Raw genomic sequence first — 25,686 nt, forward strand, 5'->3', positions numbered from 1 at the left:
TAAATAATATATATATATATATATATATATATATATATATATATATATATATATATATATATATATATATATATAGACGGATTTAATTAAGGGCGGTTGTAAACATACCTCAACTAAAAATATATATATTACATGTATCTATCTCAATTTTGTAAAAATAATATTTCTTTTGTATTAATTGTGTTAGTTTGTTAAGCTAAATATCAATCAATCCGAATATTGATAAAGTAATAGTGAATTAGGTATATCAGCAAATAAATTTTGTAAAAATTGATAACATTCTAACACTAAAACTTTAATTTAAATGTAACATAATTTGATTATTTTGTTTGGTTATTTTTACTATATTTTTAAGAACTTTTGTAAAAATATGAATGAATAAATAGTTTAGTCTTTCTGTATACAAAAAACGTTTTCTACACGTATTTGTACAGACTTTTCTGGATTCAAAGAGTTGAATTTTGCGTAGTCCAATCTTCAAGGTTTTGGATTTTAATATATGTAGTTCAAAGAAAAGTTTTGTTTTATTGACTCGACTTATTAATATAATGTAAAACGAAATGATCAATTCGACCTGATTATTTGCAATTTATGCTCTGTGTTTCGATTTCAACTAGACGAGTTTTGTTCGTTATTTATAATGTTAACTCTTTTTTAATTTTATGTCTGCATGCCATTGTTTAAGGATTAATATTGCAATTTTGTTTTTGAAAAGAAATATCTCTCAAGATATATGAAGATCTTAATTAGAATAAAATAGATTAGAAGGGACCAAATTGAGCAAGTTTGATATATGATCACAAATATTTAAAAATAATATAATTTGATTTCATAACATGGTGTCGAAATCAACTAAGCAATTAGGTTTAACTTTTCAACTAATAGTGGGGATCATATCAGACATATTCAAATAAAAATCCACAAGGATTCAATTGTCCCCATCTAGATTATCTTGCTCACTATGTACTTATTTCATAGTCAGCTTTCTTCAAAGGCCCCATGACTTTTTTTTTTATAACATTAATTTAATATAAATATATATGATTATGATGTATAAGAAAATTTTGAGGGCATTTTTTGCCTCAACTCTTTGGGTGGGAGCACATTTGCCCCTAAAGATTTATAAACTCCAATATTGTCATGTTCATCAATTTAGTAAAGTTTCTCTTTGTAAAGGGAGGATATTTACTAACTGAGCATTCAAGTTCTTTTTGTGGCCGATTTTCAAATAATACCTCATTCAAGCTCTTTTTCAAATAACCTTCAAAAGTTAACACTAGACATGGTTCATTTAGGGATAAGATTAAGAATATTGCTTTTTTCCTCTCAAGATCATTTTATGATTTGATTTAATTTTTTTTATAATAACTTAATTAATGTTATAAAATTGGCCTGTTTTCGTTTGAATTATTAATTTTTTTTTTTTTTTTGAAATGTCTCATCCGAATGCAACTTTTAAATGGAATTACTAACATGAATTTACTCAACAATGATTCAAAAATTCATTAGCGGTTTTGATTCAAATTTTAAGTAAAAATAGAGGTGTTTACAAGTAGGCTCCAAATTATGTATACATATTGTCACATAAGAAAATAATACTAATCTAAAACATTTGTGTTTGAATATTTAAATCCCAATCCTTTAAAATTTTAAGATTGAATTACTTTTAAATTTGTGTTTTCTATTTTCACTAGAATAAAAGGGACCGGTATTGACGGTTGAATTATCCATCTCCATTAGACAAAAAAAAAATAGAAAAATAGTGACAGAAACAAATGTCACTATTTTTCAAATTATCGTCGCTAATCTAAATAACTACGTACGATAGTCTGACATTACATTTGTCGCTATTCTTAACTGGACGCTGCTATTTCTTCCGTCGTAATATCGTTCTCACTCTTTATAAATATACGGAATTATCTTTTCTTTATGTCAATTTAAGAGAAAAAAAAAAGTGTTGCTTATTTTCAGTAGATATTGTCTTTTTACACACGTATTTTCGTGACATCACATACTGTATATATTATTAACCTACTTCAATAAAATTTCAAATGTCTGATTTTATCTAAAACACTTATAAAGAAAGAAAAGAAAAGAAAATGGAGTATTGCATTATGTTAATTGTTATACATATTTATTTATTTTAAAGGTAAAATGATATTATAAAATTTGGAGTTAATTTGAACATATTTTACAAGTATATCAGCTAGTCTGTAAATTATACAAAAATGACTATGTTTGACTTTTGGTAGGTATCTATCATTCTGTCTGTATTATTACTTTTATTTTTATTTTGGCCCATCAATTAACAATAGACGTGGAGGCTAACCATTAGTCCAACAAATATCAATCATGACCTTAAACTTAATTTATGGTTTCAACTGATCAACCTAACTCAAGTAGAAAAAAAAATATTTTATTTTTTAATTTAACAAATTAATAATTTAAATTAAAATATAATTTTCATACTCATTATAAACTTTTTTAAATTTAAGTTATGATATTTAACTAATTTAATTGAATGAAAATAAAATAAAATTTAAACTTTTCAAACTTAGGGTTTGTTTTTTTTTTAATAATTTATTAATTATTTACAAAGATTTGATTGATGTTTATTTTGATAAAATGAGTTTTTTTTTAAGTAAAAAGATTTAAAAAAAGATAAATATATATTTTAAAGTTAGATAATATTTTAGTTGAATGAATTTAGAGAGGTAATTAATGGGATTAAATTATATTTTAATTTTTTTAGTATTTTTTAACTAAAAGTAACACTTTTTCCTAAATGATGAACATAATTAAAAAAAAATTAGAATTTTTTTTTTATTTGGAGACAACATTGGAACAATATTAGCATTAGGGAGTGATGTATGAGTCCATAATTGTTTATCGTTCGTTATATTTTGATATAAATTGCGTGCTCATTTGGTTGAGTCGATGAGTTTATTTGGAAGAAAAAAATATTGTTTCTTGTATATATTTGTAAAATAAAGATCATTATGAAACTTTGAATGGCTTTTTTAAAGTCCAAAAGAATTTAAGATTTTATTTTATTTTAAAATGCTAATTACTAGATTCTCAACTCAGTTCAACCAGATTTTTATCAATTGAAAGTTTGAAACCCTAATGGTTCCTTTTACATTATTACTCAAATGCTAATTATTTTTCTTTTTTTGGTTTGTCCAACTATAATCATTTTCATATTTATTATTGCATTTTAAACATTAATTTTCTTCAGTTCCAAATTTATAAATAAAACAAAATATCTTTTCAATTATTATCTCTTTTTTTTTTCTAAAAACATTGACAGTTGACTAAATTAGTATGGTTCTGTCAATGTTTTGATATTGATGTAAACGGTTCATATGAAAACACATGTAGTATAGTAGAGTTGTGGCATGCATTTGAAGTCAATCATTTGAAATATTAAAAAAATGAACTTTTGCAATGTTTTAGTTATTGGGCAGCCGAAAGTATAGGCAATGGCCCTAATAATGTTTGGAAGGATATGACCTTACATGATCATCAATGTTATTATGACCAACATACCAAAACATATCTAGTAGTAACTTTAATGCACCAGTAATCAATATGTGTAGACATTAAGATTAGGATGTTGAAAGTAAAAAGGCCATTTGTTACAATGGGTTACAGCTTAAGCCAGGAAAAAAGGCAATTTGTTTTAATTACATGGAATAAATAATATTAAAATATTTAAGTTGGTATTTAAATATATTTGATTGGTTATTTTCAATGAGAAAGAATGTTAAGATTTAACTAACTAATTAGTTAGTTAAAGTTAAGAAAGTATATTTGAAAGACTAGAGCGTCTAATGCAAAACTGTTATAACAATTTTACGATTTCAAATAAAGTTAACGAGTCTGATTTTAAGTAAACTCTTACAATTTTAAATTTATGATTTTATACTATTTTACATTAAAACACAAATTATATAACTAAGATTTTTTCAAATTAAACTCTTACGACTTCAAAGAAAATCTAAAATTTTCGAGTTTACAATTAACCAACAATTTTACATAAACTCTCAATTTTGAGAGCCTTATTCTCATGTTCTTCTTGATCCCTAATAAGAACGTGTAAATTAAAATGAGAAGACATGGCATTGAAGAATTAAAATAACTTCTGATAGAGAATAAACTGTAATTTCAAAAGAAAAAATATATAGTAAGACTAAAATAAGACAAACTTTTTCAAAATTCAAATAAATTTCATCCTTACTTTTCATCTTAACAAAAATATAGAAGTTGGCTTAAATAAGGTTTTCTTGTGAGAATTATATAAATGGGCTTTAAAATTGTTTTGAATTGAGGGGTATCTAAAGGCTTATTGGGATGAATTGTGCCGGCTCTGATTCTCGAAAGAAAATAGCAAGATCTTACATTCTGACTTACTATCTAACTCAATTCAATTTTCAAAAAGTTCTTGTGAGATTCGGGCGGTCGAGGGAGATTACTGAGACTCCGGAAGCATATTTCATGTTTGATTCTCACTAAATATTTGTCTACAAAAGATTAAATCCGATCTCATGTTCGCTTGACTAAAATATTAAAACATGTATTAATTTCGATGCTCATTAGGAATATGATTAAGTGATTGAAGTAGGTTTTAGTTCGATTCTCAGTTAAAAATAGAAGATAAGAGATTAAAACAAATTGTCATTCAAAGTTTTTCTCTAACAAAAAAAATATAATAAAATTAAAAATAACCCCTACTGAAGAAGCATTTAGAAGCATAACAATACACACTTAAAATGCTTTAAATTATAATTCAATAACATAATATTTAATTGTTATTTATTGCCATAATTTCCAAACATGCTTGATTTTCCAAATTATAATAACTAGGAAGTGCTAATCCAATTTCTTTATCCTTTCGGGCCGAGTGGCCGACAATATGTACTTCTTGTGGTCCAAAATGTTTTTCTTGTAAATGGGCCTTTACTTCTTGCCATTTTTGTAAAATATATATTTGGGAAAAGGGAATATAAATTGTTTTAAAGATTTAATCTTCATTCTTTGCTAATGTTTTTAATGTACATTCTATACATTTTGATTAAGGTTTAATCCTCATTCCTTCCTAATATTATAAAACAATATTTGACAAATACAATTAAGAATATAGCCAAAATAGTATAAGATAGGACCCGATCCGAAGAAAAAAACATATAGTTAAATTTGAATTTTAATAAAATTTAACTTCGAACATAATAATTTGGTACCACATTTTGAAATAGTTCGATTGAATTGGATTAAATTCGAATTTAACTTGGATATTTATCTCGGTAAAATAAGAAACCAACAACAAAAATAAAAACAAAGTTGTGTTTATTGCTTTGTGTTTATTATGTTATGTTCTATTTTTTTTCGTAACTAGTTTATTTTGTACATTTTCGTTTTAGTTCCTAAGAGTATTTATTAAAAAAAAGACTTCTCTAGTCTTTTTTGATAAAAATATTCTAAGAACTTTTTTATTCAATTTATTAATTTAAATCACTTAAAAGTATAAATTTATTTAATTAAAAAGTTTAACTCACTTAGATTTAAAAATATACTTTTAAATTTAGAAAATTAAAAATATATATACTATGAAATAATATATTTAGAAAATTAACATATATATATATATATATATAATATTGAATTACATATTTTATGTTTATTTATAAAAAAAATGTATATAAAAAAAATAAATGATAGGAATATGAAATTTGAAAGAGTGGATGAGAAAAAGAATGATGTGCCACGATCTGGAGAAAAAAGTATAAACGTTTATGATTCGTTCGATGTTACCTATCCCGACACTCCCTGAATTCATTCACTAATTGACACATGTCAGTCTTTAAATTTGTTTGCTCTCACAGTTAACTCATAAACCACATATCGATAATATTAATGTAATTAAAATAATTATGGTCGGTCTAGTATAATGTTCATACACAAATATTAGACTAGAATATTTAAAATAAATAATTAATTCGTAAACCGGCTCCCTTTGTCTTATTTCGGGTTGATCCAAATATATTTTTTCAAAAATACTCAAAGTTTGGGTCAATGGACTCCACGACAACTAGTTCGAAAATTTGTAAAGTTTGAGTATAATATTGCATTTTGCGTTTTCAAGAAAAAAAAAAAAGTCATCCCAAACCTATTCTTCGAATTTGAACGCAACTCTCTGAAAATACTCAAAATTTGCAAAATGACACCTTCATGGGACCGGCTCCAAAGTATTTCCTTACATTCAAATAAGGGGTTTTTAAATCATAAAGTTTGAATATAATATTGATTTATTTTTTTATTTTTCAAGAAAATTCTCTAGAGGCCAAGAGAAAAATTAAAAAAAATCCCGAAGGACAAACAAAAAACTTCGGTGCACGGTGGCGGATAACGGTCAGCGTTGGAGCATGACTCTCACTCGTCGGGAGAAACGATGGTCAATTTCTAGATTTAGCCCGAGTCGAAACTGAGTCAACTTGGGCGTGTTAAGGCATGGTCAATGTGGGTCAACTCAGTGTCAACCCGCCTAGCTTGGTCAAATGTGCGGAGATTACGTTAGCATTCGTTATTGACGGGTCATCAACGAAGAGGCTTTGGAATCTTCATCGGAAGTTTGGTGATGTTTTTTATTTGGTAAGAACATCCTCGAGGAAAACAACATTCATTCATCTACTTAAAAAAAAATCGTCAATGCCTTGTCCTTTGATCATTTTAGTGATTCAACATGTTTTGAAAAACTAGAGTAGTCCTATACAAAATTTCTCAGCCCGATTTTGGATTAAGGGTTTTGAAATCAACCGGGAGGGGAGGTGCTCAAATGAATATCAATTATTACATACATTTATTCAAAAAAAATCACAACTCGAGAAATAATGCTCTAATCAAGGTGATTCAAGTTCTCACGTTTAGTTTAGATATAGCCCGATCGAATGCAACTGGCCTCATGATCGAGCTCTAGGAGCTAAATCGTGATAGGCTTCACTTAAAATTTCATAACTAGAGTTCTCCTTAATCATTCGAGATGAATGAGCTATTGTTGGAAAGTTCTGGATATCAGCTTTCGATTGATACCAACTAGGACCTAGGGCTCGACCTATAGTCTATACTAGGTCTCCCGTAAGCTGAGGTAGTCAATTTGGGGACATCAACGTTCAATCAGAAATTTGTCAAGTTACGGGTCATCTCGTACAAAGTGAGAAACACGAAATTCGAAGCCAAAAGCACACATTTCCAATGAGTTAGGGCTCAACCCTTGGCATAGTCATTCGATAGGGCCCGACGAAGTTCGGTTCCCAATTACTTAACACATGTCAATTAACTCGTTAACACGTTTTAACCAATTTATCTTGAAATCCCTAAACTACCCCTAACTTCCTATATAATCAACCACAGCCATGGGCGGAGCCAAAATTTTAAATCTACCCAGACCAAAAATATTCTCACAAAGACTAATATAACACAATTTTCTTTTAAATAGTATATTAAAAAGTAAAAATTATTTAAGCACGACGAAACAAAGTAAGGCATAAAAAAAAATAATGAAGAAAAAAAAAATTATTTTAGACCCAATATACAAAATAAAACATGACATTTATTATTGAAGTTAAGATCTACGATTTTTTGTAATATAATATTCATCGATAAAATATAGGATTATCAATTACTGGCTTAAAAAAACAAAATATTATTTGTTCTCTTTCTCTTTTAATTTGACAATAAAAAAAGTTCATGAAAAACTAAATATATACAAATTGAGCTTGAACTCTAGTATAAAATTTTGAGCCAAACTCAAACTCAAATATATGTTAAACGAGCCTAGAATTGTTCATCTTGACTCGACTTGTTTAAAACCCTATTGATAATTTATATTTCCCAACATTAATGACAAGAAAAATATCAGGCAAAATACGATGCCTACACCAATCTTACAAAATATTGGTAGGTAGGTCGATTTTGAAACGGTTCAATAATATTGTTCTAAGGTATCTCTTCTTCTAGCTTAGCGGCAATAAGATAGGGATACTAACTCTAAGTTTCTGGGTTCGAGTTCGTTAGACAGCAAGTCCTGCGCTTTGTATCTCCTCTTCTAGTTTAGCAACAATAAGATGTAGATATACTAACCCTAAATTCATGGGTTCAAACCCGTCATGCGGCAAGTTCTGCGCCTGATTACATGGTTAAGTGTGTTTGGGGGCTACATACTTAATTCGTTATCAAATTTTTTTTATTATTGTGGAATAACATAATAGTTTGTGTGGGTCAATGTTATTTATTGTATTGATAGTTTGTCTTTTCTCCAATTGGGATCTCATTTTATATAATAAAGTTCCTTCTAATTTGGTGCTCTCAAGGATCACTAATGATAAATAACCTATGTCTAAGGCATGATGATGAATCACAGACCCAGCAGCTTCTTCATTGCCCGACTACCACTAGTATGGTCCCCAGCTCCCATAACTGATCACGGTTGTTCCTTAATCTCTAGCTACCTAATCCCTGAGAGCTAAAGCTAGTAACCATCTCTGGTAACTACCCGGAGACTTGAAGAAATCCACCCACCGGAGTACGAATCTTTTTCAGAGTCTTCTTCTTCGATCCCTGCTGCATGCACTTAGTCATCTACTACTCTGTTCTAAATTTCAAAGTATTATTGAAGAATTTGTGAGGTCCTAAACTCTATAGAACTCCATAATTTGATTCTAAGTAGATTTAGGTATCTTGCATTAATCTCTTTTAACACTTAAAGTTAACTTTGATTCTCCGGCCATAAAATTTTTCAAACTTCCATTGATGGTATGGAAACAGCATGAATTGAAGCTTGAGGGGACGGATAATAAGATTCTGGAGCTGCTTTTCCCGATTCGGTCACCGGATCCCCGTTAATTCGATGCTACATGTAGAGACACTACATGTATCCCACTCATGAAATGACACTTGGGAAAAAGTAAAACATCAATCCTCTCATTTGTTAATTTTTTTCTCAAAAAAGTAAAATTGTTAATTTTTTTCTCTTTGTACCTGTGACACTTTCTTATTAGATACCTACACTACTAGTACAATGTAACATCGAACTAACCAGAATCCCTGAAAAAAACGAAGACCGGAGAGTTGCATGGCCGACGGAAGAATTGATTGGTCCAAAGGTTCATATTCCGATTATTTACGGTCATACCACCGGTAATAAAATAAAAAACAGTTTTCAAAATATGCCTAACGCCCCAGAAGTTCTAGTCAGTGTCCTTTCTGCCCCCTGACATCTTTGACCTCCAATTTTGTCTTCATTCTTTCAATACTTTTCTTAATTTTAATAAGTTAAAATATTGTATCCCCTTGTCTTCCAGGTCCTTTCATTCGAAACCCTGGACTCATAATACGTCCAATTTCGAATCCAAACTCTCAATTTCGAATATTTTAATAATTCTGATATATTTAGGCCCTTGAACTTTAGATACAATTCCATTTTGGCCACTAAACTTTTATATGGTCAATTTTGGCTTCAAACTTGTAATTTCGAAATTTCAAAAATTACTAAGGTTCTGTTTCGTTACATCTTTTGACAAACAACGTTCTTTGATAGATTTGTACCTCCAAATCACCTTACAATTTAAAAAAAAAAAAATACTTATTGATCAAAAAATATTTTCCACAACTTTTACACTACAAGGAAATAGTGTATTTGCGACGGAATTTATCGACGGAATTTTTGACCAATATAAAGTTTGCGACGTTTTTTCCCTCTAAATAATTATTTTGCAAATATGTGTGTCGCTAATACTTCGACGGTTGGATATTTAGTCGGAAAAGTTTTTGCAACGCTTTTTCCAATATATATTTTTGCGATAGTATTTCTGATTACATTTTTTGACATTTTTTCCATTCCATTTGTTTAGTCGGTAAATATTTACGACGTTATTTCTGACGATTTTTTTGACGAATTTTCTTTAAAATAATTAATTTTTATTATTATTTAGCACATATTATATTTTAAAATATTTTATAATTTAATTTTTTTCACCAAAATTTTGATATTATTTAAAAATAAATTTAAATATAAAACAAAATAACATAATTAATCATTCATTATCACAAAATAACATTATCAATAATTCATTATCACTAAATACATTCAAATTAAATTGTAAATTCAAAGTCATTAAAACTAAAACATATTTTATAATAAGTCTTATATATCAAATAACGTGACTCGTTAATACTTCGATCCTTTAAGCACATATCAACGACGAAAGAACTAAACTCGAAGCTACAATATTTCCTTGTCCCAACTTACCTACAAAACAAAACAAAATTTTGTAATGAGCATCACTTCATTTATTCATCAATTAGATGAGCATATTTCAAAATGAGGCACCTCAACTTTGAGCATAGTTATCAGACAAGAACATGTATTAAGTTTCAAAACTGAAAGCTTGAGATTAATTTGTTCTACATAGTGGGAAGACAAACTTGAGTCCTTGGGAAGTAAAAGAACATGGTCCACTAATCTGCACAACCACCATTATCAACATGAAGCAAGAAGAACAAAATGAAATAGAGTTTGTCTAATTGAACATGCAAATGCAATTATAAAGTCTACCTTAAAGAGTCTTCATTCGAGGGGGAAAGAATAACTATTTTCGATGTGAGAAACGAAATGTTACCATCTTCTCCAAGAGTTGATCATCATCATGCAAATAAATTCCAGATTGATCAACAACTATCTAAAAGTTTATGTTGCTAGTAAAAATAATTCATTTAAAGAGAAATTTCAATAAAACTACTTAACCAAATTAGCACAAGAAATCATTGCAAATTGAAAAAAAATAAATATTATAGCATCACATACCAGTAAGACAACTTAGACCAATAACCACAACTTGCGATGATATATATTGCAATACGTCCAACAAGCTATAAAAAACATTTTTTTACCCTAAAGAGGTAACAAATATCAGCATGTGAAATATTAGAAATCATAATATAAGAGTATTGGTATCACACTATTATACTATTATACTTGTGTAAACAAGTCAAACTCATCCAGTAGAAAAATGACTATTCTAATCCGTATTCTCTATTACAGTAAACATGTGGATAAGAATAAGAAAATAAAGAGAAAAACAAGACAGTTAATTTCAGAAGAAATTTTGAATATGACCATATAAACGGTACAAAAATTCACCTTAACATGGCTATCATGAACAACGAGTTTTCATCGAATGATGCCTGCAACAATATAAATCAGTGTCAAAACAATGATTATTACGGGATGATAGGATAGAAGATTCACCTCTGACTTTGGAGTTTACATTCTCCACCTCTTCATCGTGATCTTCATGAATCAAGTATACAATTTGACAGTGTCTCACTGCATATCAATATCAATAGATTAAACAATTTGAATTCAAATAATACTGTAATTAACAATTGAGAAGAAGAGATTGATTACTCCTCTTCAGTCCAGGATCACTTTCCAGCTAAAGATTCAGTTGTTTAAAAAGTTCTCCTGTAAATCATGATTAATCAATCCACTTTAATAAAAGTAGACAAAAAGTAATAAGATTATTGATTAAAGCATATTCAAAAGACAATGGACTGACTTTCATCATCATCTGCGAATTTAGGGAGAATTGTTCCATCTTCATGAACTTTCTTCTACAATAAAAGCATTTCCAAATATTGGACTGACTTTCATCACCATCTCCAAATATATTTTATCAGATTCAACCAATAAAAGCAAATATTAACAGATAAAATCTAGTGAATCACAAGCACTGAAATTCACACAAATTTATCATTCTACTCTATTAAGACTCTATGACTCATAATCATTATATTTTGATGGAACTCACCTCTTTGAGCAAAAGAGCTTCGGAAAAAAACCGGTAGCTTCATCTGGTCTGGAGACGAAGCTATGAGAATCGGATTTCTTCTTCCCCTTACAACTGCCGTCACAATTGAGAATTTCCTCAAGCTTATAGAGATTTTCCTAGTAGAAAATGAAGAGAACGAGGTCGACTTTGACATAAACAAGCAAGAGGTTAGAACTCTCAAGTATGAAGTAACAAACAGTGATTTCAAGTTTGATAGTAAAAACTTACAGAATGTGAATAAACAATCCAACAAACATATACCTTTTCTCAATTCGATCACAGATACCTTTTCTCAATTCGATCACAGATTGAGAAAACATCATCAAATCAGAATAGAACAAACTCTCAAATAACAAACAGTGATTTCAAGTTAATTTGATAGTAAGAACTTGCAGCAACCCAATAACTGAAATGGGTATTAGCTTACGCCTTCCAGCCTAACATTGATGATCATTGATCAGGTGAATGCATATTTAAAGAGATTGAATTATGTCTAAGCTTGCAGAATGTATATGGATTTGATTTCCATGGTTTGGCTAACTAACTAAAAAAGAAATCGATGATATCATGTCAGTAATTCATTCAAATACAATCAGAGAACTTACTTCTTCTTCTCCATCTGAGGTAGATCAGTCTTTGAATATCTTTCAACCATTACCTATAAAGAAGCAACAAAGAACAGATCATTTCAAATTTTCCAAACGTGTTCGGAAGATCTTTCACGCAATAGAAACAAAATCGAAGACTTCTCTTTCAGTATATAATCTAATTATGACCTATTTTCTTCAGTTAACACAGATCATTACAGTTATAGAAACGAGTTAAACCTTAGAATTTGATGACTTACGGAAATTCTGTCGGTATACTTGGCTAAGATGTCTTGCGATTCACGGAGGCGTTCATATGTAATAAAGAAAATTGAAATCTAACAACAAATTTCAGCAATGTAATTAAAAAGGAAAGTGAAAATAAACGAACCGAGGGAGAACTCTTGCTTGAAGGGGAATAGTTCATTCTCTTAACTTTCATTCGCGACCATCAGTTACGGCGTCAATGTTGTTGAAGCCAACAACAATTTCAATGAGATATTCATCAGCGGTGGTGGCGGAAGATTCTGGAACAAAACGATATTAACCTAAATCTGATAGAGAAGCAAGGAAGACGATGATGCATCCTCGGTGTGAAAGAGAAGAAATTACAGGGTAAAACAGGAGAAATGATTAGGTGAGAGAATTTGGTGAGTGAATTTGGTGAGGGAATGACGTGGCATAATCTTATTCGCTGAAAAAATCAAATAATTTCTCTATTTTCTCTCTTTCCTCCCACTTTTACATTTTCCAAATTCCCTCACTAAATTCCCTCACTCTATCACTCCTCGGTAAAACAGTTCGCTAATGAAAGTTAAGAGAATATTATTAAGGGTTTCTACATATTTTTCTACGGTATGTTATCTACAAATTTTTAGGGTCTGTATTATCCGTATATTATCCACGAATTTTTTGACGTCATGTATCATCTACGGAGTTTTTGACGTCCTCTATTATTTATGGATTTTTTTTGACAGTTTAATATTATTTATTAATTTTTCAACGGTCCAATATTATTCACGTGCATTGGAATACGCAATATTAAATATATTGTTTTATTTATAAATTAATGTTCTATATTAAATTTTATCCCATATTAAATATATTATTTTACTTTATATTATTTATAAATTAATTTTTATACATACCTATTAAATTAATTATAATTAATTATATATAAAAAAAATTAATTTAATTTGTTTTACTATTTAAATAAAATTTTATCTTATTTATAATATAATTAGTTATATATTTAATTTATAATTATATTAAATATTATCCACAGATAATATTAAATCTTTTACTAATTTATTTATAAATAAATTATATATATATATATATATAATTTATTAAATTAATTAGACTATATAAAAAAATATAGTTAAAAATAATTATATTTTATTTATTTTATTATTTAAATGAGATTTAATTTTATAGAGAGAGAATTTTCTACGAAATTTACTACGGTTATATAAGTTATGACGAAGAAAACGTGGAACATAACGTCAAAAATTTGTGACGTATTTTCCATGCTAGATAATTCTTATGATTTTTTCGATTAACTATATAAATTCGACTCTATATATTTTTTTGTTGAAAATTTCATACAAAATATAGTATGAATTAATTTACGGATTTTGCTGCTGCAATAACTACACCTAGGTAAATATCTTTATTTATTGCAACGAAATTTTCTTCATTTATTTATATTTGCGACGGTTAATGTTAATCGTGGATTAAACCGTCGCAATATTCATCGCATATTTCCGACGTTATTTAAACGTCGGTAATTAATCGTCGCTAATTGGGCTTTTTTCTGTAGTGTTAAGACACAATTAGAAAATTCATTAACTTTTGTGATGTCATAACTTGAGTTTCATAACCACAAAAATCATGAAATTAATTTTGAATATATTCTCGACTTCCACAAAAAAATTTTAGAAATTTTTGTGTATGTTTGAAAAAACACTTATTTTGTAGTGTCATGAATGAACGTATTTTTATAACTCCGAAAATTTGAAATTAAATTTCCGCGTGCTTCTAAAAAATATTCTTCAGCTCAAGAATTTTCATAATTTTTAAAAGTACTTTCGGAAAAACACCAGTCAAAACAATATCATAAACGAAGTTCCATGATACTGAAAATTTTGAAGAAAACTCCAAAGTTTTTCTAAAATCATTTTCTTCAAGGATGTGCAAGTAAATTTTTTATCAAGTAAATATGGAAAATATCATTGACTCTTTTATTCTAACATTGTCTATGTCAACACACTCTAGGATTTATTTTAGGAAATGAATAAGGTTATAACCATTTAGACACATGTTACAATATTCACAAGAGCAAAAGAGTTTTGAATTCAGAACGTAAGTGTAACAACATTTTAAACATCAAATTGTCAACTATTTAGGAGCAGAGACTGTCAATTATGGACGGACATGTAGAACATAGCAATAATAACTCTTCTCACACGTAACCGAACACCGAACCCTTAAAACGAATTTTGATTTTCTTCATTAGTTTATTTAAGAAACAAATTAAGGTTACGACTCTAAAGTCAATTGGACATATTTATCCATGGATGAAACAATTTAAAACTTGTACGGGCCAAATAAAATGTTCATGTTAGAGAACTCTATTTTCGGTTATTCGTTTTACTTAATGACGAGACAACTCTTGAGAGAGTGGTTTTCTCGTCAATTTAACAAGATTCGACATGAATGTAAGCAAATGGGTTATTTAACATAACTTTAAAGACACAAAAAATTAACTTTCTTTGCTTTTAAAATGTACACAAGTCGGACCTATCATTTAAAATCCCTCCTCATCACATTCCCTAGGGAGGAATTCGAGAGGATAAGTAAGGAATGAGTGTCAATAACTTTTGTCGTCCGAATCGTCCTTAAAGACACGACGTTCAAATAATCAAAATGGAAAAGTTTTCGAAAAAGATCATCGAACTGCAAAAATGCATACATTTGTTGTGGATAAATAACTCCCAATTATGATAAGTGAGAAAATGAAAAATCAACACAATTGAAAAATAATATAATAATAAATTGATTAGTCTACACAAATAGTTACAATAACCTTGATAAAGGTAGCAAAAGAATACATGATTTAGTGTGCTTAAGAATAGAAATTTACAATATTAAAAGATAATTAAATTATATATAATATTTTTGAATTTAACCCTTTGTTTTATAAAATTATCCAGATTGGCTAAATGACATCAAGTTAATTGACCTACAAATTTTGAAATCTATTGCCCGGAATTGTTTCAAATCTTATGACTATTGAGTTTATAAACACTCATTTTTACATGTCACGGATTGAATTCCAGCATCTCCACAACTAAATCTTCATCAAACACGTTCATATGTCTTCTGAATGAAGTCATGGTGTGTATCCATCTGTTTTGGTGCATTATCTCCATTACAATCATCTACCTGTCAAACCTCATTCAAAGTGATCTTATCATGCATTCAATTCCTTTGTTTGTTCTTGCGTGAAACTTTGAAAGTCAATCACGTTAAGAATTTTAAAGGTCTAAGTAAATTATAATTATTTTTTGAAATGAAGTTCAAAATATGATAACGTTACCTGTGATTCAATAAATTAATATTCAAACTATCAAAATTAAAGATTTGACTTTAGTAATATTAAATTGTATAATAATAACAGAACATGGTGCAGTTGTACCAATGTTCTACCTCAAATTAATTCATTTTGTTGTTTCTATTTTCAATAAAGAATCATCTAATAACTAAGAGAGAGAGTTTATTTAGCAATAAACAAGATCAGACATATCCCGAAATTAAAGGAACTAAATAAAAAATAATTTACTTATAATTAAAAAAAATTATTTTCTTTTTGAAAGTTTCTATTTTGAAAGTTTATAGCTTGTTTGAATGTTTGCATTTTGATGTTGAGAGACTCTTATCTCTTTTATTTATTCTTAAAACACTTTATTTATTTTCAGAATTTTAAGAATATTCTCTCTTATTATATATGTTACAAATTAAGGATTACAAAAAAATCAACTAAAAAAATCTAATACATTAAAAATGTCTTAAATTGAACTAGATATCATGACTGTATAAGGATCATTCTAGTATCTTATATTTTAAAAAAAAAAAGATAATCTAAATATCAAACAATAAAGTTATCAAGACAAACATGCTAAATTTAGAATATATACAAGATTACACATATTAAGAATATATAATTTATAATTCTATCACCAAATTAATGACATTGGAAATGGATTTCCATCATTATCTTATAACATCATTAAATTAGTGTTATCACTTTATCTATTTTTGCTCTTTTTATACTATACTTTATTTTTTAAATTTTGTTTATATGTCGTTAATATTACTTGAACAATGTTTGTTGTTTATAAGAAAGAAGAATGTACAAAGATTCAACCTTGATTCCAAACATGAGTGAATGGACCATGGAGTCTTACAAATTGAACACAAACACAATATTTGGTGCTTCACAAAAATCTAACCACATAATTAAGAAATAATGCTTATATGATTCTATGAATGAGTCTTCAATAATTATCTTACTAAAAAATGTTTATTGTTCTAGATTATTTTTCGATATTCACTAGTAGAAAAAAATGTATCAGTAAAGGCGAAAACCGTTACTGAAAGCATCAAAATCCGTTACTGATAATTAAGAAATAATGCTGATATGATTCTATGAATGAGTCTTCAATAATTATCTTACTAAAAAATGTTTATTGATCTAGATTATTTTTCAATATTCACTAGTAGAAAAAGAGATATCAGTAAGGGCGAAAACCGTTACTGAAAGCATCAAAAGGCGTTACTGATAAGTATCTGTAACGGCAAATAAAACCGTTACCATTCGTTACAGACACACTCGTCACAGAAACTTCTCAGGCATCAGTAACGGCCTTCGAAAGTCGTTACTGATAGTCATTGGACAACAGTAACGGTAAAAGCCGAGTTAAAACCGTTACTGAATGTATTGGATATTAGTAACGGTTTTCGAAAACCGTTACTAATAGTCATTGGACAACAGTAACGGTACTAGCCGAGTTAAGACCGTTACTATTGTCCAATGACTATCAGTAACGACTTTCGAAGGTCCTTACTGATGCCTGAGAAGTTTCTGTCACAGTTTTTGTTTTGTTAAACCGTTACAGAGCAAATTATAGTTACGGTTTTTTAATGTATAAAACCGTTACTAAACAATAATCGTTTTTTTATAACCGTTACAGAGAAAATGTTTATCACTATAACCGTTACAGATACTAGTAGAGAAAAGGAAAAGACGGCTCACTATCTGTAACGATTTTCTTATAAACCGTTACAGATATTCTATTAGTAACGGTGTTTAAAGGAAACCGTTACTGAAAACCCTTACCAAAAACTTTAACTGAGGCATATTAGTAACGGTTTATATAACCGTTACTGATGTAGTTATAATAGTAACGGTTTATTATAGCTGTTACTGATAAAAAAAAATATTAGTAAAGGCGTTCGGGCGCCATTCACTAACCGTGTTACAGAAGAACTTTTTTTTACTAGTGATTCTTACTAAACAATGCTTATTCATCAAAAATAATTCATCAATAATATCCTTCTTAAAAAGCAGCGCGCACATTCATACCATTTCATTATAAACAATAATAAACATATAGATTTATGTGCACTTTCTTCATTAGAGGGTAGGATGATCAAGGTGTCAAAATTCTTTAAAATGTCAAAAACGTTAACACTGGTCTTTGCATTTATAGTCACAATGATTTATGTTGCCATCCTATTATAAATCTTCTCAATACTTGTGAATTATTAATTTTTTTGCTAAAATCTCAATTCTTTAAATGAATTTAGATTATAATCCCATGTTTCAAGTTATGTAATTTAGTCTCATCTCCAATGAACAATATTAATGTGAATCGAGTTCCTCCAACCTAGTTTAAATTTGGATACCATCACAATTCCCCTTAAATTAGAAGCAAACATTGTACATGAGGGGAGATGTACGTACTATATGTGTTAAGTCGGAGAACCGCCAAAATGATGGAAAATGGATCTTGATCTTGATCATGGTCCTTATGATCTGAAAGGTTAACATGCATGGCTAAAAGAAATATGATGATTTTCGAGAATATGACCAGACTGATTAATTTGAATCTTAATAACTCCATCATGACCATCTTGGAGGAGAGGTTCTCTCATATACCTAGTGTGGTCAAGATAGACATTCATGGTATTTTTGAACAACTAAGAAGACAACAGTACTAACTTGCATATATTTTTTTTGTATATACTTTGGTGTGGCTTGTTGATTTGGTCTATGTTTACTTTTTCTTCTTAATTATTGAATTCACTTCTTTACCTTTAATTATAATTTTGTACAAAGTGGAGACTAGCTATTACCTCAATGTTCGAATCTTTACACTGGACAATTTTTTAAAAATATATATTGTAATTGTTTTAACTACTTTTTATGAAAAAACTTTTTCTTAAATATAATTTTATTTTCTAATTTTGAAAACTAGAACCACCCATCATATTTTAAATTAAAATAAACTTACTTAAAATTAAATTCGGTAAAACGCTTGTCACTTAAGATATCTTAATGAAAAAAACTATCTAGTAAAACGCTTGTCACTTAACATATCTTAATGAAAAAGCCTATCTAATTTCTGTTGAAAAAAAGTTAAATATCAAAGGTTTTATGTTCATATCCTATTAAGATTTTTTTTTATTTAAATACTATTCTAGTTGCCTTCTAGATAAAAAAATATTTCTAATTTTTACATGTAACAATGTTTTTTAAGTGAATAAGTAGTTAAAAAAATATTTAAAAATAGAGAAAAATTTAATCACTGGTTATAAAATAAAGAACATGATCCTCTTCTAGCGCCTAGCAACAACAAAAGATTAATATCCCTAACCTCCTTAAGAGATTTTGAACTCGAGCTCATTAAACGGTAAATTCTAGCTACACTTAGTTAAATGATTACGTGTGTTTACGGACTATTTGCTTAAACCCTTTTGGACACATTTTTTCCCCAAAAATAGAGAACATGATAATCTATACTTAAAATAGAGAAGATAATACAACAATAAAGATAAAAGATAAAAAAGAATACAAACATGGAAGAACAATGTATACATCAAGAAACAATCTAGGATATCGTATTATCATTTCCGTCTCGAATTTACCCACTCTTTTTTATCCCTTACCAGAATTTTAAATATAAATTATTCTAGCTTGATCGGTATTTCTCCGCGGTGTACCATAACAAAAAATAACATTAAATAATAATAATTTTAAAATATTAAATACTCAAACAAACAAAAATTCAATAATAATATTTTTTCAAAAAACAACATAAACTTTAATAATTAAATTAAATAAGAGAGAAGAAAAATAGTTTTATATGAAAAAAAAATAATTATTGAAATAAATAAATAAATATATATTAATTATTTTAAAGAACTATCATTAAAAACAAAACTATGAAAATTCACGTGCAATACACACAGATAAAAATATTAAAAAAATAATAATAATAAAAAAATATGTATTCCATGTTTAAAATTATTAATAAATCACGAATAATATATTAAAATAAAAATAAAACACTCTCATTTCACATTTTATTCACTGGTAAAACAACTTATTTTTTCACATATTTTATCACATATTTTTTCCGAATAAATCTATTATCTCATGACCTTACACTTTCACTTTGGTCAATCAAATATTTAATTTATATTTTTTAACATTTAACATTGTGACCTTACACTTTGGACAATCAAATATTTGATTTATATTTTTTAACCATTTTCAATTGATACCGATGTATTATCCTTCAGCAAACAACATGTCAATCACACTTGGTTAAAGAGTTGTACATGTTTTGTTATGTTGCAAGTTCGAAACATACATATACCATTTTTAATTTTATTTTTAACTATTTAAATTTTGTGGGCGGGTCAACCCATAATCCGGGCAAATATCTATTTACTCTCACATATCTCGACCCGACAATTTGAACACTTTGAAAAGTAAGCATCGTTATATATATATTAGTTAGTTAAGAAGTTGAGCTATTGTTAAAATATCTCACGTTCATCAAATTTTATGTTGAATTTAAAATATAAAGTTTTATTAGTCTAGTTGGTTAAATGGTTATATTTATTTTGTTAGGTTGTAAGTTAAAACATACATATAACATTTAAAATTTTATTTTTAACTGTTTGAAGTTTATGGACGGGTCAATCCGACCTAAGTATTTATTTATTCTCACATATATATTCAAATTAATCACACCTCTAGACTCAACAATCCGGACACTTTAAAAATTAAGCATCATTATATCTATATAGATTATATTTTTTCGGTTCGATTTGGGGATCGATGTGGGGCATGTAAATACCATCATGACCCGTACATCCGGAGTGATATTATTTCCTTCCTATTTTTCAACGAGGGCATGCACATTCACTCGGTCAACATATATATTTCGAGTTTTCCCGATCCACGATTAAAGCAGAAAAAAACATCAATCATTTAGTTATCGCAATACGGTTTGAAATTTCCATCCTTATTCAATATCATAATAATTCAAATAATAATTATAGGTTAAAATGTCTTTATTAATAACATTACATAAAAAATGCAAGTCATGATACACCGGTTAAAGACTTAAGACTCTTATAATATAACTTGACACCTTACAATCATGACTCTTCGCTTTTGATGGAAATTAAATTTGTGATATTTTGATCAATTAAGTTAATTCTTTTCACTTGGATAATCGGGTTAAATTGTTATAATAATATAAATTGTAATAACATAATAGCCCATAATAATCCATATATGAATGAAAAGGATGGTTAATATTGTTTTTATTGGTGCCATTATTTAAATATTATATGATATTTATTCCAAATTAATAATTAACATAATTATAATTGAAGTAGATCTAAGATCATTATTGAATCATAAGAAGTCAAGCAATATAAATAAATCAATTGTGATGAGATCATCAAATCTTAATTTAGATTTGTCTCCAATAAAGAGAATCGTGTTTTTTTTTAAGTTTTCGATAATACAAATATTTTTGTATTGCTTTGGATTTGTTTGTCTCTCATTTTTTTTAATGATTAATGAACTGTTAAAAAATACCTAAACATGACTAATTCAATTCAATCATTAATAATTCCTGAAATTTGATCTATTTAAATTAACCTTACTAGTCAATTAAACAAACATTGGATGCATTATTTATTTGGGATGATTGAATCCTAATATGAAGATTGTAGATTCAATGTTTCTAACTAAACTATATATTGAACAAAATATCTAAAAGATGGGCCTTCAACCAATTAAGTCTAAACCAACCGAGTTTGAACCTTTTTTTTAAGAAATACGTAATTGTTCGTCAAATTTCGGACTAATTTAAACACAAAACCTTTACAATTTACTCCTAAATCAAAAACCTAAAAGCATTAACACAAACAATTTTCAAATGCAAGTAGAAATTATGATAAGAATAAATTCGGATGACAACCCAATACACCTTAAAAGAATTAAAATTAATGCATATAGATTAAATAAATTTTGAATTTAGCATATATATGTTCATTCATAATATATATGGTTTTTATGTGCAGAAATTTGTTTTTTATAAGAAGGTAGAAATGGGCACAATGTAGTGTCACACTCATCATTGCTGTAACAAATGTGAAGCTTTGGCCCAGGAACGCACTAAAGTAATTATTTTAATATTGGTGATAGATATATAATTTTAAAATTGTATTATTATAAAGTGAATAAATTCACTTACAATATCAAATTTTGGTACTTAAATTATAGAATTAAAACAATATACACATGTGAAGTAATATTAGAATAGCATGCAAGTCTATTTTGAAACAGTTAGCGAAAGATATAATTATTTCATTTTTAAATTTATTAATATATAAATTGAATATATTCTTATAATTATCCCCTTCTCAACAAGCTTGAATAATAATAAATTTTGTTGGCTAAATAAATCACACAAAATCAATCATTATTTCATCAAATCTTATATTTTCTATCTACAAATTTTTGTTATTAGTTGTTTTTACAATGATTTTATAAACAAAATGGAAAAAAAAATAATAATTAACTTGTATTATTTAAAAATAAGTAGAATGAAAAAAAAAATACACTTGTCTTTTTCCCCCCTTAAAAAAGGGTCCAAGTGAGAATGCACAAACAAACCCATATGAATATCAATCATCTTGATCCCCTCCCCGACCCAAATAAAATTGAAGATAAAATAAAAAAGGGAAACCACAATTCACAAATCACTGTACTTGAATAGCAATTTTTTAAAATCCACATTCCGACTCAGTGAGTCAATCCTATAACGAACAACTGTGCCGAGTAAACCCGAGTTGTGACCGATCCTTATCAAACTCAAACAAGAACCCTTGTTGCATTAGATTCCCAATCACTGACAAACCCGTCGGAGAATTCACCGGCTGTAATGCCAAACATTTCACACCATCAGCCGTATCAATAAAATAGTTCCTCGGCGGCGGAGACAGAACTGACCCGCCACCGAGTTTGAAACTCAGTCTGGGTAGACTCGGTTTCGACACGCCGGAGATGTTTATACATAGATCAAACCCTGGTGTCAACTCGGCCGGACTCGGGAACTTAATTCGCCGCCTGAATGCCGCTAGAATCTGACGGTAACCAGGCTCGGCTAAAAACGTTAGAGTCGTACCCGAATCCACTACTGTCCCTCCATTGCCCGATTCATCTATTGACCAAATCGATGGGTTTATCTGTAATCTGGTACCGCCGACGGTCACACTTTGGATCCCAATATAGTAAAATGTTGGAGATAAAACATTGACGAGTAATGGAGTGTAATTAATTCTTGATTGTTCAACGGTATTGTTTAAGGAGCCACCGATCTGTAGAAAACTTGTCGGAGGTGGAGATAGAGTATAATCCATTAAACAATAGGAGAATTTATGGCCAAAGTTTTTTCCAAGTTGTGAAACAAATGAAATGGGTCCACGGCCAAGACCCATTACGCCATTTGCTCCGTTAAAGCTCCGGCCAGTAAGACTAGGTCCGGCAACCTAAAATTAAACATATATATTAATAAAGTTGACATCTTTAAGGTGGGTAAAAGGTCTAATTTTTAAATCAAATCACTAAAATGAGTTGGTAACCGCTTTACCTGAAATGCGCAACCAAACGAAAGGCCATCGTGTTTTGTTAATCTGCCGGAGGTTGTATTAAACGTCATTTCTTCCGACGAGAACAATCCGGATGTTCTTGATCCATCAACGTAAGAGTAATCAAACTGGCAAGGGCTATGGAGGCGCGTGTGATTACAGACGGCATCAATTGGGCGGGGAGCAAGTTGACATTCTTTATCATAACAATGGTGAAGTTTGAAAGATTCAGAATGTCGAGCAAGGAAAGCCGATCCAGATGGTCGAGCAGAGCAATTTCGACAAGCAGAACATCGGACCCAAACGAGGTCGCTGCCGGTATCCGCCACAAGGAGAAGTCTTTGCGGTGGGGATCCGACATGAAGATCAACAAAGTACTGACCTACTCCGGCGGAAGCGCCGGAGGTCAGGGGGAGTTGTGGGTTGCGGGGATGGTTGAGTTTGGATAGACGGAGTAAGTCGGAGAAGAGAGTGTCAGAAAGAGAAGGAGAGTTTTCACGGCGGAGAAGACGGAGCTTTAGGCATTGATCAGGCGGCACTGTGGCGCCTCCGGCGCCGGCGCCGGAGAAGTTGAAAATGAGAAGGATGAAGAAGGAAGAGAGATAGAAGAGATGAACCATTTTCATTTCTGTGATGTGGAGAGACCAGTGGAAGTGGGAGAGAGTGATGAAGTACGTTTTGGCCTCTTTACTTTAGCCAGCGAATTAAAACATTATTTTATTAATTTATTTGAAAATATATAAATTGATATTGATTATGTAAAATTGTATAGTACTATCATACAGTTTAAAATAAAATAAAATTGAATCTTACTTAATAATAATAATAATATTATTATTATTTGGTTTCTCTCTCACACACAAACACATTCACATTGAATCGAAAAATAGATCTCTCATGCCAGTGGGCAGTGGGTAGTTGAGAGACTTTACAAAAGTCTATAAATTTATTTCTCATTTAAAAAAGTAATAACTAATTATTAAGAAAAATATATATTTCTATAAAATTATTAATTAGGATAAGTAAAAGTTTCTATTATTATTAGACTTGCATGTGACTGAGATCTCAAGCAGTGGCAGCTATAGTCGACGACAACAAACCGATATCGACTGGACCCATCAACTTTCTAATATATTTATATAATATATATAAAAAAAATCTCTAAATAAGATTAAAAACTCTATTTATAACTTAAACTCTTGATATACTTTTATATATCTATATAGAAATAATATATATACATATATAGGATAAACAATATATCAAATGAGTTGATAAGATTTTGAATTATTTTATTATTTAAATATTTAAATTAATTTAAAATATTTATTTTGTTATTATATATAAAATAATATATATATATATATATAATATTATCATATTATAAAATAATATCATAATAATATTAATATTAATATTAATATTATATTATATTATATTATATAGAATAACATGTAGTTGTAATAATGTGATAATATTATATTATATTAGTTTTTTTTTATAAATTTATTTAATGTTTATAAATTAGATATATCTTATATAATTTAATATATAAAATTAAAAAAAATATATATTCTAATGATATTAGAATATTGTTTTTGTTTTAGAACACACCGAGTCACAGTGATTCGCTACTTTCTTTATAAATGGTTAATTATTGATAAAAGGCTCTTATAAATTTATTATTATATTTTTTTAATAATAATTTTCTTTTAAATATTTGAACTACCATATTCTTTACATTTGTTAGTTTGTTATTTTACCCAAGTAATAAAACTCATATTATTGTGGTCTTAATTCAATTATATATAATTTTTGTTGGTTATTTGGTCAATACATTGTCATTCTTTCGTTGGATGGATCTAAATGTTGACGAGTAACATCAGTGTTCTGTTAGTTATTGTTTCATCCAAGCATTCATCGTCTATGAGATTCTACCTTCTTCGTCGGTTTATTAGTCAACACATTATCAT

The 25,686-nt window shown here is 28.6% G+C and overlaps 1 protein-coding gene and 3 long non-coding RNA genes across 4 annotated transcripts; all 4 read right to left on the bottom strand.

The window, feature by feature from the left end:
- Window positions 1–10,310: 10,310 nt before the first annotated feature.
- LOC124910746 lies at window positions 10,311–10,944 on the bottom strand. Its single transcript, XR_007096455.1, has 3 exons — window positions 10,859–10,944; window positions 10,610–10,733; window positions 10,311–10,517 (listed from the first exon to the last, which is right to left on the bottom strand). It is a non-coding gene; the product is annotated as an uncharacterized LOC124910746 (long non-coding RNA).
- A 77-nt stretch (window positions 10,945–11,021) lies between these two features.
- Window positions 11,022–11,955, bottom strand: LOC124910745. The gene is made up of 6 exons (XR_007096454.1): window positions 11,865–11,955; window positions 11,613–11,667; window positions 11,462–11,518; window positions 11,303–11,380; window positions 11,195–11,238; window positions 11,022–11,086 (listed from the first exon to the last, which is right to left on the bottom strand). It is a non-coding gene; the product is annotated as an uncharacterized LOC124910745 (long non-coding RNA).
- A 251-nt stretch (window positions 11,956–12,206) lies between these two features.
- LOC124910747 lies at window positions 12,207–12,858 on the bottom strand. The gene is made up of 3 exons (XR_007096456.1): window positions 12,733–12,858; window positions 12,491–12,543; window positions 12,207–12,322 (listed from the first exon to the last, which is right to left on the bottom strand). It is a non-coding gene; the product is annotated as an uncharacterized LOC124910747 (long non-coding RNA).
- Window positions 12,859–22,627: 9,769 nt separating this feature from the next.
- Window positions 22,628–24,412, bottom strand: LOC124946075 (aspartic proteinase NANA, chloroplast). The gene is made up of 2 exons (XM_047486635.1): window positions 23,716–24,412; window positions 22,628–23,614 (listed from the first exon to the last, which is right to left on the bottom strand). Exons 1-2 carry the CDS (start codon window positions 24,337–24,339, stop codon window positions 22,883–22,885), a joined length of 1,356 nt encoding a protein of 451 aa, XP_047342591.1. The 5' UTR covers window positions 24,340–24,412; the 3' UTR covers window positions 22,628–22,882.
- Window positions 24,413–25,686: the final 1,274 nt, after the last annotated feature.

Source organism: Impatiens glandulifera, chromosome 7, assembly GCF_907164915.1.
Source record: "Impatiens glandulifera chromosome 7, dImpGla2.1, whole genome shotgun sequence".
Classification (NCBI taxonomy): domain Eukaryota; kingdom Viridiplantae; phylum Streptophyta; class Magnoliopsida; order Ericales; family Balsaminaceae; genus Impatiens; species Impatiens glandulifera.

Coding starts and splice junctions, on each gene's coding strand:
- LOC124946075 (XM_047486635.1), bottom strand. CDS start 24,339: ATGAAAATGGTTCATCTCTTCTATCTCTCTTCCTTCTTCATCCTTCTC. Junction 23,615..23,715: donor CGTTTGGTTGCGCATTTCAG/GTAAAGCGGTTA, acceptor GTTTAATTTTAG/GTTGCCGGACCTAGTCTTAC.